Source organism: Halichoerus grypus, chromosome 14 (assembly GCF_964656455.1).
Source record: "Halichoerus grypus chromosome 14, mHalGry1.hap1.1, whole genome shotgun sequence".
NCBI lineage: Eukaryota > Metazoa > Chordata > Mammalia > Carnivora > Phocidae > Halichoerus > Halichoerus grypus.
The window spans coordinates 63,903,333-63,917,777 of record NC_135725.1 but is presented as its reverse complement, the minus strand read 5'-3'; the positions used below and the strand labels follow the sequence as shown (position 1 = coordinate 63,917,777).

The following is a 14,445-nucleotide window of genomic DNA, read 5'->3' as shown; positions in this document are numbered from 1 at the left end:
AACACAAATGATTTTTTTCTTGGTAAGCAGAGAAATAAAGGAAACACAAGCAAACTAGAGCTAACCTACCAGCTTAAGCATCTGTGTGCTATAAGAATTGGTTAGTATGGTTTACTAACTAAGGGAATGTCTAATCCAAAATGTTATCATCAAGCCCAGCAAAGGATCTGAATAGACGTTTCTCCAAACAAGATACGTAAATAGCCAATAAGTACATAAAAATGTGCTCAAGATCACTAGTCATTAGGGAAATGCAAATCAAAACCACACTGATATACAACTTCACACCCACAAGGATGACTATAATCAAAAAGACAATAACAAGTATTGGCCAGGATATGGGGAAATTGGAACCCTCATTGCTGGTGAAAATGTACAATGGTACAGCTGCTTTAGAAAACAGTTTGGGGGGTGCCTGGGTGGCTCAATCATTAAGCATCTGCCTTTGGGTCAGGTCATGATCCCAGGGTCCTGGGATTGAGCCCCACATCGGGCTCCCTGCTCAGCAGGGAGTCTGCTTCTCCCCCTCCCACTCCCCCTGCTTGTGTTCCCTCTCTCGCTGTGTCTCTCTGTCAAATAAATAAATAAAATCTTAAAAAAAAAAAAGTTTGAGAGTTCCTCAAAATGTTAAACATGGAGTTTAACTCAGAAATTTTATTCCTAGAATAAAATTTTATTCCTAGGTACACACCCTAGAGAATTGAAAACATATGTCCAGCACTGTGAATTGTGTAAGACTGATGAGTCACAGACCTGTACCCCCAAAACAAATAATACATTATATGTTAATTTTAAAAAAATAAAAAATAAAAAAATAAAATCATTGATGAAAATATGATTAATAGTTTTTAATAGAAACTGGTTCACATATAATTTCCAAAGCCTTTAATCGATTTCCCACTCATGTGAAATAAAGTCAAGACTTTCCAGGAAAAAAAAAAAGAAAACATATGTCTACACAAAAATATCCACATGAATGTTCTTAGCAGTATTATTCATCGTAGATGAAAAGTGGAAACAACCCAAATGTCCATCAACTGATGAATGTATAAACAAAATGTGGTATGTATCCATACAATGGAATATTATGCAACCAACCATAAAAAGCATTGAAGTTCTGACACATGCTACAACATAGATGAACCCTGAAAACATTATACTAAGTGAAAGAAGCCAATCACAAAAGGCCACATGGTGTTTGATTCCATTTATATGCAATGTCCAAAAAAGCAAATCCACAGAGACTGAAAGTAGATTAGCAATTGCCAGGGGTTGTGGGGAGACAGGAACGTGAAGTGACTGGGACTGCTTATAGATATGGGGTTTCTTTTTGGGGTGATGAAAATGTTCTGTCATTAGATAGTCAAGATGGATGTACAACTTTGTGACTATATTTAATTGTACACCTTTTAAAAATTCCAGTGCTGTCAGTGTTCAATAAATGCTTATGGGGGGTGGGGGGGTGTTGAGAGAAAGCCCAGATGTATTAGAGATTTCTTCATATAGATTTATAAGAGGCTAACTACTTCTGTTAGAATATAAAGCCCCTAAAGGCAGGAATGGCCTCTCATTTATTTCCCTTAACATCTAGCATATTGGAGTACCCAAAGCAGGTACTCAATCAAGGTTCATAAATAAATACCCACATATTACATACCAGGGATCTAGAAGTCCTGATCGAAATTCCACACAGATTTAAAAAAATTCACTTTTTAGTCCCCCAACTCCTGAATTGCCACTAAGAAGGCATGTCTCTTAATATGAAGTTTATACTACCTGTACCATCCTTACTACCGTATCACAAGCCAGAGGACCCACTTCTAACTTGCGACATTAAAAAAACCTTGTTCAAATTCTCCACCTTATATCTATCACCAAATGTCACTTATTGGTCTCTCAGTAGGTTTTTCCACTTCTTTAACCACATTCCCTAAGATAGAAATGCTCACATATTTAGCCTCATCTGTTCTTTTCAAACAACCTAGAGTCAAAAAGAAGCATCATCATTATCTTCATGTTACAAATGAGAAAAAAAAATGCCATGTTTAAGGTCACCTCGTCCCTTAGGTTCAAAGTTCATCTTTCTTCACATAAATCATGTATTTCCAAACTTTTTTCTCTTTGGATGAACAGGGAACTTTCTAATAAGTTAGATTTTAAGGGGCACCTGGGTGGCTCAGATGGTTGCCCGTCTGCCTTCAGCTCAGGTCATGATCCCAGGGTCCTGGGATAGAGGCCCATATCAGGCTCCCTGCTCATCAGGGAGCCTGCTTCTCCCTCTCCCTCCTCTCCCTCTGCTGTTCCCCCTGCTTGTGCGCTCGCTCTCTCGCTCTCTCGCTCTCTCACGCGCGCTCTCTCTCTCTCTCTCTCTCGCTGTCAAATAAATAAATCTTTTTTTAAAAAAAAGTTAGATTTTAAAAGAGTAAGTACAAATAAGATATAAAACACCAAAGCAATAATTATAAAGTCCAGAATGATTGGAGAGCTGAGGCATGAGGACTATAAAAAAAAGGCTTGTTTAGAACAAGAAAGAAGATGGGAAGATGTTATAATATCAAGAGATGATAAGAACAAATACAGACCCATTCAGCTTCTTCTTTGCTTTGGTAATCTTCATCAGGAGCTTGATCTTGAAGGGTAGAACTCTGATAAAAGGAAGCTAACATCTGAGGTAAGTAGCATGAAGAAAGGATAGTAACAGAATACAGAGCTAGTTCAAAAGAATTTGCATTCTGATTGACTTATTTCCCTTAGTACAATACCCTCTAGTTCCATCTACGCAGTTGCATATGGCAAGATTTCATTTTTTTGATGGCTGAGTAGTCAATCAGAGAAAGACAATTAAACCATATGATCTCACTCATATGTGGAATTTAAGAAACAAAACAGGATCATAGGGGAAGAGAGGAAAAAATAAAACGACAAAATCAGAGAGGAAGACAAACATAAAAGACTCTTAATCATGGGACACAAACTGAGGATTGCTGGAGGGGAGGGGGATGGGGGGATGGGGTAACTGGGTGATGGACATTAAGGAGGGCATGTGATGTAATGAGCACTGGGTATTATATAAGACTGATGAATCACGGACCTCTACCTCTGAAACTAATAATACATTATATGTTAATTAATTGAATGTAAATAAAAATAAAATAAAACAAATAAATCCCATAGGACTGTGAGCAACCCAAGGGCAGGGAACCTCTTTTCTTGAACTTTATAATTAGGTATAATGCTATGCCCAATTTGAGAATAAAAATGAAAAATGAATGAATGGGAAAAAAAAAGAATTTGCATTCTGATCTAAACAAATCACACTCCATGATACTGAAAAAACTTTTAGATCTGACTGCTGATTATCTAAGCTATCTTGACAAGATGCCAAAAGACCAGAAATGAAGGAATGCATGCTCAATTTTCAAAAAAGGACAAATGCCAATCCAGGAAAACATCTATGGGTAAACTTGCCATAAAAGTAAAAGCCACTTGGGCTCTTTATTAAGGCAGATTATACAACATTTGCTATTAGATAGGATTACTAAAATGGAAAAAAGGAGAATGATACAAACATATACATAACCGATTCTAACAAGATGATCTGACAGAATCTTTAAATAATAGGCTAGTGAACAAAATGGGAAAATGTTGAACAGCAGAAGTTCAAAAATCTGTTAAAACTCTATAAGGAGGATGCATAGCTGGTTGAACATCTGGTTGATTAATGTATCAACATCAACCAATTCATCAGGAAGTCTCTAGTAAAATGTCACAGTTGCATCCTTTTCCATGATCTAGACAACTTCTATTAATTTAATAAAGCCATAAACCTGTTCTTTAGATTTGCAAGGGCCACAATGCTGTGAATGACGAAAACACACAAAGCCTGACAGAGTCAGACTCCAGAAAGGTCAGAGGAGGCTGAAATGATGATTCAAAATTAAAAATGAAAATTAACAGGGACTTAACTATAGGAAACAAACTGAGGGTTGCTGGAGGGGCGGTGGGTGGGGGATGGGGTAACTGGGTGATGTGCATTAAGGAGGGCACTTGAAGTAATGAGCACTGGGTGTTGTTTGTTACTGATGAATCATTAAATTCTACCTTGAAACTAATAATACAATATACGTTAATTAAATTGAATTTTTAAAAAAATTTTTTTAAAAATTAACAGAAAGTCAATGCCAGCATTTAGATTTTGAAACTCAAATGTAGGAATAAAGGAATAAACTTCAGTTTATGTGGGAAATACCTGGGTAATAAAAGCGACTACAAAAAAAAATCTATGTAAAATCTCAAGATGCATTAATAGATACACACTATAGTTCTTAAAAAATTATCTTTTTCCATATGAATCACTCCTGGATTTTCATCCTAGAAACAGCTATAACAAGAATCTACAAATATTAACAAATAGAGATTTAGTTAAAACTCTAGCTTTATTTTTTTTAAAGATTTTATTTATTTATTTGAGAGCGAGAGCTAGAGCAGGGAGAGAGGGAGAGGGAGAAGCGGACTCCCCCACTGAGCAGGGAGTTTGATTCGGGGCTCAATCCCAGGACCCCTGGGATCATGACCTGAGTCAAAGGCAGATAGATGTTTAACTGACTAAGCCACCCAGGCACCCCAAAACTCTAGGTTTAGACCCAGAGTTATTCACATGAATCTTAGCATTAGAAAACATTTTATTTGATAAGCCTAATTTATTGACATGTATATCAATACGTCCTTGAAAGAAGGCTAGATATTATCAAATCCAAGTCCCTTTCTTAATGGAAGAGGAAATTCAGAAAAATTAACTTGCTCCAAATAGCACAGCTACTTAGCAAGCGCCATGATCTCCAAATGAGTCCTCTTTTCCTACACCATGTGGGTTTCCAGCCCTCTGTGTCCTTTCTTAGAAGTTGTACTTTGTACTAAAGAATTAGAAAACATACACAAAAACATCCATCAACACACACTGTATTTTGCTAAAGACAAATTAGCTTAGCAAGAACAAATAATCACAGCACATTAGCCAGTAAAATATTTTGACATGGTGTGATCACTTACAAGTTTGATAACAACAAATATTTGCTACAAAAAGGTACTCCAATATACAAATGGTTTTTATTCTTAACCATGAATGTGATTATTTATTAAAGCATTATCCCATATCCCACTTAACATTAGAAAAATAAAGTGAAAGTTATTACATGGATGGAAAAGCTTTTAATGGACATGCCATTGTTTACAGTGCTCAAAATCCCTCCCCTATCATAAAATACACCATTATGAAAATTACTAAGAGATTTTAGAACTTGAAATCTAAAGAGCAAGCCAAAGGTTTTCTTCACATAGGGTAGCATCTGTGCTGAGGCCCTCTTGCTCCCTCCTCACTCCCCCAGAAACAATGCCCCTTCAATAGCCCAAAGGTACAAAGGTTGTCAGGCTGGCAGGCCAGTGGATCCCCCGGTGGCCTGAAGCCCATCCTCTTTCCCCTCCTCCTCCTCCCCTCCCACCCCCCACCATACCTCTTCTTCCGCCCCCTAGGTTTAGAGAAGACAAGTGGAGAATTAAGAATTGATAAAAGGCAAGTTAGCAAGGCTGTGGCTTATGATCACTACCATCTGCTAGGCCAGCGCCAGAAGGACCCACCCACCCCTAAATCAGACCTGGAAGCTTCTCCTTGCCCCAGGGCTCCTCTGGGACCCCTTTTGAAAGGAAGAAGGAACTTTACTGCCCAGATACCCTCACCGCCAGTCACTTCCATTAGAGCCCCAGCAGGCTCTTTGTTTCCAAGCGCGGGGGGGGGGGGGGGGGGTGTAGAAGGGGAGAGGTCACTCCCTTGCTCCGGGGCTGCCAGTCTCCAGGCCCTCCCGCAAAGCATACAAACACGCGCACAGGATCATTCTCTTTGACCTGGTTCCCTCTTTCCACACCACCTTAAAAACCCAGGGTCACACCTAGCTACACAGAGGCACTTCCTGAGATCTAATTACCTCTTTCTATACCCAAACACTACACGGGATGACACCCTAACTCCCTCCCTCTGAATGGACACAAACGGGGTTCACTCCAGGACTTCCATCCTTCTTCCTCAATGCATACCCCAGGGTATCTCGAGCCCCATGCAGAACGCACAAATACACAGGGTCATTTCCTGGGCCCCAAGACTTTTCCCTACTGACATCCAAGACCCCGCAGGTCACTCCAAGCCCCCAGAGTCCACCTCTGAACCCAAAGGACATACATACATACATACACACACACACACACACACACACACACACACACACACGGTCACTTCTACCATAGTCAATCCACGTCCTCTGGGCCACCCGTTCCCTTTACCCACAGGATCACTCCAAGACCCCAGTGTCCTAAGAACCTCCCCAGCACATGGTCACTCCCTTGGCTCTCAGGCTCGCCCCCCCCAGCCCCTCACCGTCTCTCACTCACACACACACACACACACACACACACACAATCCCTGCCTCCCCTGAGCTTTCACAACACAAACACGCTCTCCCGCGTGCACAACCACGGTCACAGCAGGACCCCCAGCCGGCTTCCCCCGCCTCCCCGGGTCCCGTCCCCACCACCTCACCGCACGCCGGGCCGCTCTCGCCCAGACACTCGACACACATGGTCGCACGCACGGCCACTCCCCATGCCCAACGCGGGGCCCCGAGCCCGCAAGGCACGCTCGCGCCCTGCCCTCCGCCCTCGCTCCCCGCCGGGCCCGGCTCTCCTGGAACCCCGCGCCCGGGCCTTTCCCAGCGCCGCCACCAGGACGGGGAGGGCGGCGGCGGCGGCAGCGGAGGGAGGGAGGGAGGGGCCGCAGGGGCGGGCTCCGGCCGCTCCTACCTGAGCAGTTGATGCTCTTGCCTTTGCCACCGGGACAGTCCCCGCCGCCGCCGCTGCCGCCACCCGGGGGCTGGCTGGACGCGCGGCTCCCGGGCAGAGAGAAGGCGAAGAGCAGAAGCACCGACGTGTAGCAGCAGAAGGCGAGCGGGGGCGCGGCAGGCAGCCGAAGCGGCGCCTCAGCGGCCGCGGCACCCATGACTAGCGCCCCTGGACGGCGGGAAGCGCAGGGACCCGCAGGCCCGGGGCATCCAGCCGCGCGCCGGGAGCCCCGCCGCTGCCTCGGCGCCTCCTAGCAGCCGCGCCGCTGCGCCGGGGAGCAGCCCCTCAGCATCCCGGTCCCACCCGCAGCGCCCGCCAGGCCCCGGCCCGCCGCGCTCGGGACGGAGTCGGAGAGTCTGGGCGCGTGCGACGGTCGCGGGCGCGCGAGGGTGCGCGCGAGGGTGCGAGCCCGCGTGGGGGGGGGGAGACCGAGGCTGGGGGCGTGAACGGGCGCGCGCGCGGCGGGCGAGGGTCGCGGGGCGGGGGCAGGCCCAGCCCCTCACTCGCCGCTCGCCTTCCCTTTGTGTCCGCGGTCGTCGCCACCGCGTCACAAAGACCCCGGCCCGCCCGGTGAGGGGCGCGTGACAGAGCCGCGGGCGGGAGGGGTGGCTGCGACCCCGCCCCGCGCACACCCCCAGCGCCCGCGTCGGCAGCTCCGCCCCCGCCCGCGGCCGGCGCCGCCTCCGGGGGAGCTATTGTTCCTGCGGCGGGGCGGGAGCGCCGAGGGCGGGGGTCGCGGGTGCTCCTCGGCTGGGCCGTGGGGGGCTGGCGGGTGCCGGGGATGCTCCGTAGGCACTACCCTGACAGACATTTTTGCCGCCCTTTGCAAGTGGTTTTGAAGCATTTCCTTCGCCCAGCAGCCGGGCTGGGAAAGAAGGGCAGGTGGTCAATTATACATCTATTTTCTAGGTGAAGAAATTGAGCCGCGGAGAGGTGAAGATGACTTGTCCAAGGTCGCATACCAAGAAATGGACAGGACTCGAATTGGAACCCAAGTTCCGACTCCAACTGTGCAATTCTTAGAGATGAGGTAAATGGCTAAATTTCTAGGCTCCTCACCCCCACCCCTTTCCTACATACACCAACTGAATTTAAAATACGGTTTTAAAAGTCTATATTGCCCACTCCCACTAATAACAATACAGAGGGAGGATTTGCCATATGCAAGACCTAGACGAAGCTCTTTACGAGCATTCTCTCCAGTTTTTTTACAGCCCTGCAAAGGAGTTTTCATACTTCTCTCCATTCCACAGATGGGGAAGTTGGGACCCAGAGAGGTAAAGTGATCTGACTCCCAGTCCAGTGCTCTTCCTATCACATCATGATAGATGAGACCCAACCTCAGGCAGTAAGATTCTGGACTGAATTGTTCGAAGGTCCTCTGCCTTTTTCATAGATTATGCTGCTTCTCACCTTGGAATTTTTTTAATCTCATTGAAAAATTGATAAATCTGACTCAAAATTTTAAAATGTGTGAAAAGCCATCACAAGCAGAACCACATCAGGGAAAATATTTTCAGTGTGAATAAGAGACAATATACTTAATATAAAGAATATAAATCAAGAAGAAAAAGTTGACATAACAGAAAAATGAGAAACTGACTTGTCTTTTTAACATAAAATACAGATAATATATATATATGAAAAGACATTTAAACCCACTAGTAATAAAAGGCAGATTAAAACCACAAGATTTTTTTCCTGAACATGATTAACAATAGTTTAAAGAATTAACAAAACCTAGCACTATTAATTTATACATTTTGGGAGGGCAATTTGACTATATATCAAAAAACCTTTAAAATATGTTTACCCTTTAAATCTAGGAATTCCATGTATTGGAATTTATCCTAAAGAAATCATTGTACAAGCACACAAAAATGTATATACGGATGTTCATTATGACTTTTTTATAGTAGTAAATATAATCTAAATGTCCATCTGTGGGAAATAAGGTATGGTGCCTCTTTGTACAGGGAATATTTTGCAGTTTTATTTATGATGATAACTTGGAAAAAAGCAGGATACTGATGAGTCTAAGAAAATCCTATATTTCTAAAATATATGTGTGTGTGTGTGTACACATCCCTAGGAAAGAAGTCAAGAAGAATATACAGCTATATATTAACTGTGATTATCTCTGAAAGGTGGGCTTATGAGTAATTGGCACTTTTCCTTTATATTTTCTGTATTGTCTGAATTTTTTTTCAATGAAAATTTTTATTGTTATAATTTAAAACTCTATTTTCTTTTAAATTATATTTTCAACATGCTTTTTATATAAATTCATATTTTAACATTTTGTTAAGATTTGCCTCAAACCTCTAAACTGTTAGCAGTGGCATGGCAATTGTGACAATGAAAATTCAGTTTCTGGCTTCTGATTCAGGTGTGATCCCGGGTTCCTACTGCTAAGCCACAGCTAAAGGCTCCTTCTTAAAGCATTTCTTCAACAGCTTCTCTGCTCATCTTGACTTCTTCTATGCTTCTTTCCTGCCCTCTGTCTTGGCTCTCCCACCCCTCAGTATTCTGCCTTTAATTTTCATTTGACTGCTACCCATAGCCCAAGCAGAAATACTAAGAAGAGACAACCTTTAAATAAAAAGCAAAAACCCTGTGGCCATAAATCACAAATTAATTTACATCTGCATCTTTCTCCGAATTAGATAGGAAAAATTCAGCTCAGATTTCTCAAAAGTTGTCAAATTGAAAAGGACTCTACTTCAGAAATAGGATTTCTCTGATTTCAATCATCCAGTCTCAGAGAGGAAAGATCTTACTGGTCATCTGATAGAACCCCCATCACATGCTTTAATATTGGTGACCCCAAAATGTTAGATAGCAAAAGAGTATGGGACTCACTACATGAAAATCACCCAGAGAGGTTTTTTTGTTTTTTTGTTTTAAGATTTTATTTATTTATTTGACAGAGAGAGACACAGCGAGAGAGGGAACACAAGCAGGGGGAGCGGGAGAGGGAGAAGCAGGCTTCCCGCGGAGCAGGGAGCCCGATGCGGGGCTCGATCCCAGGACCCTGGGATCATGACCCAAGCCGAAGGCAGACGCTTAATGACTGAGCCACCCAGGCACCGTCACCCAGAGAGTTTTAAAAGAATGTAGATTTGTGAACACCACTCCAGACATGCTTGGAGGGGGAGAGTACTCAAGTACCCCTTATTTATATTAAAGTTCTCTAGTAACTCAGATGCACTGCCAGTTTGGAAACCCCTGACCTAAAGTTGATCAGTCAGTTATTGCTCCATAACAAACAACCATAAACCCTTAGCAGTGTGCCACAATAAGCATTCATTTCTCACAGGTCTGGGGGTTGATGAATCTAGGCTAGGCTTGGCTGAATGGCTCTGCCTCAAGCTGCAGGTCCAGCTGGGCTTGACTCCTGTGTGCAGGTTGAGCTCTGATCTTCTCCAGTATTATTCTTTTGGGGGCCCCAACTGAAGGGGCAGCAGCTGCCCAGGGGGAACTCTTATGAAGTTGGCAGTGGTGCAGGGAGGCATGACCAACTGTGCAAGCATTTTTCATACCCCTGCTTGTACATGTCTGCTAACATCCCACTGACTAAATCAATTCTCATAGGTGAACCCAAAGAAAATAGGGTACTCTATTCTTCTGGAGGTGAGTGAGAGGGAGTGAATAGGGAGTGAATATTTTTGAACAATGATCTATCAGAAATCCTCTACTTGAATGCCATTATTTATGCTCTGTCAGAATGTTTTTAGTTCTGGGGCAGCTGGGTGGCTCAGTGGGTTAAGCGTTCTGCTCTTGATTTCAGCTCAGGTCATGATCTCAGGGCTGTGGGATCGAGCCCCAGGTCGGGCTCTGCACTAGGTGTGGAGCCAGCTTAAGATTCTCTCTCTCCCCCTCTGCCTCTCTCCCACCCCCTCCCTCTCTCTCTTTATTTAAAAAAAAAGAAAAAAGAATGTTTTCAGTTCCAAGTAACAGAAAACCCAACCCAGATTAACTCAAAAAGAGGTTTATTGGGGTGCCTGAGTGGCTCAGTCGTTAAGCGTCTGCCTTCGGCTCAGGTTGTGATCCCAGGGTCCTGGATCGAGCCCCACTTTGGGCTCCCTGCTCGGTGGGAGGCCTGCTTCTCCTTCTCACACTCCCCCTGCTTGTGTTCCCTCTCTCACTCGTTCTTTCTGTCAAATAAATAAATAAAATCTTTAAAAAAAGAGAGAGAGAGATTTATTGGCTCAGATTTAAAATTTTTTTTTAAATTATTTTTTTTTTTTTTTTTTTTTAATTTTTATTTATTTATTTGACAGAGAGAGAGTGAGAGCACAAGCCGGGAGACAGAGGGAGAGGGAGAAGCAGGCTCCTCGCTGAGCAGGGAGCCCGACATGGGACTCGATCCCAGGTCCCTGGGATCATGACCTGAGCCGAAGGCAGCTGCTCAACCAACTGAGCCACTCAGGCGCCCTTAAATTTTTTAAAAGCAAAAGGTAGTGCCCTCTCTTATGAGTCGGTTTTTGTCTTCAATAAGGCTTCGTTCATGGAAAACATTGCATTCCTTCAAGAAATCTTTGTGAGCATCCACTGTAGCTAGGCACCACAGTAGCCTTGGGGGGCAAAAGATAATTCTGCCTTCCTGTCTTGGGGGGAGAGTGGGAGGAACTCTGAAAATTAATGATTACAACTCAGGGTGATAAACACCAAATAGAAATGGAGCATGGGGGTGGGGGAGGAGTAAATGGCAAATCCTACGCCACACTCACAGGCTGGCCAAAATTCTGGCTTTTCTGGACCTCCTGCTGGAGGGTCTAGCTGCATAATGAAGCCCTGATAAATGGTAATGAGACAATTTGGGACTGACAAATTGGCCCTGGTAGGAGAGAGTCACAGCACTTGAGCTCAGTCCAGAAACACTGGAATGATTTATGATGCAGCACTGACACAAGCCTGGGTTGACCTCTGGCCCATCTTGAGAAATTGGACCCCCCTTCCTAGAGTAAGCGGTCTTTTCAAAAAATGGAAAGAATGAGTGAAGTCATTCATTCATTTAGTAAGTTTGTACTGAACTCCTACTCCTCCCTGAAAATACAATGGTGAGCACAACAGACCTGGTTCCTGTCCTGATGAAGTTTACCGACAAATATTAACCAATTTTACAAATAAAAGTGAAATTGCAACAATGTTGATAAATGCTATGAAGGGAAAGGTCAGAGGTTTACCTGTTACAGTGACACTTGTCTAAGATCAGAAGGTTGAGTAGAAGTTAACCAAGTGAAGAGAGAGTGTTCCAGGTAGAGGGAACCTCCTGAGCAAATGCCTGTGAGTAAAAAGGGTCTGAATGCCAGCCAGTGTGGTAAAGACAGAGAGCAAGGTCAGCTTGTTTTAAACATCATTCATTGATTCAACAAATATTTACTGAGGACCTACTATGATGGAGGCACTGTTCTAGATGCAGAGAAACAGCGGTGAACAAAACAAAGTCCCTGCTTCTCATGAAACTTATAGTCTAGGGGCACCTGGGTGGCTCAGTTGTTAAGCGCCTGTCTTCGGCTCAGGTCATGATCCCAGGGTCCTGGGATCGAGCCCCGCATCGGGCTCCCTGCTCGGCAGGAAGCCTGCTTCTCCCTCTCCCACTCCCCCTGCTTGTGTTCCTGTTCTTGCTGTGTCTCTCTCCGTCAAATAAATAAAATCTTTAAAAAAAAAAAAAAAGAAACTTACAGTCTAGTGAAAAGACCCCATAATAATAATACTGGTAGGAGAGAATAATTGTTGGATCAGGCCATAATAATAGCAACTATAACTCACTGAAGACCTACCACATCCCAGGTATTGCCAGCCACTTCGTATTTGTTGTCACTAATCTTCCCACCCACCCTGTTGGTAGACATTATTTTCACTTTATAACTTAGGAACCTGAGGTTTATGAGGTTAAGTGACAACTCAAACCACAAAGCTAGAAAGTTGGAGTCACCAGACTCTGACTCCAGAGCTCCACCACATCACTAACATGAGCCAGCAGCTAGAGAAGCGTCATCATCTGATACAAAATGGAGCAAAGATTGGCACCACTAAGACGGCAGCCACCAAGGAGTGTGCACAAACAATCCTGAGCCCCCTGCCAGCATATCAGGAGACTTTTGTCTTCTTGTGATCAGTCAGGGATTACAGTAATGTGATTACATTGCTTGTAATTACTACTCTGGTTGAAAGCACTATGATTGTTACCCACATCCCCTTAATGGTCCTCAATTACGTAGATGGGCAGAAGCCAAGGAGGCAAGGGTTACAGATAACTGAACAAAAAGTGCTATGGGAATCCAGAGAAGTAGCCTCACTCTGCCTGGAGAAGAACAGGCTTCACCACTGTAATTCTGCCAATTTGAAAAGCATCTCACCCAAACAGTCCCTATGAGTGGGTAGGGAGACTGAGGAGGCATCGCTGGGTTTTTCCTGCAGGTCTTCTTGTCATTCAATTGTTCGGTATTGCTCTGAATACAGAATAAAGATTTTTCTCCATCTTTCAGCAAATGGAAGTTTTCAGCTGCAATTCAAAAATTTCTCCAAGGGTTTAACTCATAAAGGATTGTACCAAAGAAATACCTTCTCTGACAAAGACAATCACACATAAATGGTAGTAAGAGGTATAGCATAGTCATTAAGAGTGTAAGCTCTGGAACCAAACCATCTGGTTTTGCATCTTAACTCTGTCGCTTGCTAGCTCTATGACCTTGGGCAAGTTACTTAACTTCTCTCTGCCTCAGTTTCATAATCTGTAACATGGGAGATAAAATTTCTATCTGCTTCATAGGGTTATTGTAAGGATAAATTGGGTTTGTATGGGTAAAATGCTTAGAATCATGCTTTGTACATTATAAGTACTCAATAAATAGTTGGGTAGGAAAAGTAGTGGCAAAGTAAGCACATAATAAATGCTATTATTAGTGGCAGTAGCCATTAACTGCATTTATATATTAGGCTAAGAGCTTCATGTGTATTATCTAATGTAATGTTCCCAAAAACCTAATGAGGAAGGTGCTATTATTATCCTCATTCTGTAGCTGAGAAAACTGAGATTTGGAGAGGTTAAATAATCTGCCTAAGGTGACACAGTGAGTAGGCAGTGAGACTGGTACTCAAGTCAAGGTCTGTCTGACACGAAAGCCTATGATCTAAAACAAAACTCAAAGAGTTAAAGTCAGCAGTCAAAACAGTTCATGTGAGCTGGCTGGTTGCTAGAGAGACCTGCAGGAGGGCAGCCTGCTGACGGGTAGAGGCAGCCAACCTACTGGGAGGAAAAGTGGTGACAAATAGCCAGGTGGGTCAAAGGGAAGGACATGAGGTTACAGCTAAGAGTCTGGGAACTTAAGAATGGCATCCACTGAGCTAAGCAGCATGAAAGAGAGATAAAGCAAAGAGCTAAGTACATAGAGGAATTAGAGTGAGTCCAATGGAGTTAAATAACGAAATTTTACCACTGTATATTTAAGTATGTCAGCTTGCCTCTGTATGTATACATATGTATAGAACATATGTCATTTGCCTGTGTGTGTACATATGTAGTGAGTATATCAGCTTGCCTCTGTACATATG

At 43.8% G+C, this 14,445-nt stretch overlaps 1 protein-coding gene and 1 long non-coding RNA gene across 5 annotated transcripts in view; one reads left to right on the top strand and one right to left on the bottom strand.

The window, feature by feature from the left end:
* TMEFF1 (transmembrane protein with EGF like and two follistatin like domains 1) overlaps positions 1-7,183 on the bottom strand; it is an 87,200-nt gene extending 80,017 nt beyond the window's left edge. For 2 of the 4 annotated variants that reach the window (XM_036074119.2, XM_078061522.1), the window contains exon 1: positions 6,847-7,183. In XM_036074119.2, the coding sequence (XP_035930012.1) occupies positions 6,847-7,042 (196 nt within the window). In that variant the 5' untranslated portion in view covers positions 7,043-7,183. Of the gene's footprint in view, positions 1-2,582; positions 2,605-6,586; positions 6,723-6,846 lie in introns of those variants that run through there. The other 2 variants (XM_036074122.2, XM_036074123.2) reach the window with 2 other exon arrangements.
* LOC118524116 (uncharacterized) overlaps positions 7,166-14,445 on the top strand; it is a 26,864-nt gene continuing 19,584 nt past the window's right edge. The window contains exons 1-2 of the long non-coding RNA XR_013443779.1: positions 7,166-7,286; positions 7,795-7,915. This is a non-coding gene — a long non-coding RNA (uncharacterized LOC118524116). The remainder of the gene's footprint in view (positions 7,287-7,794; positions 7,916-14,445) is intronic.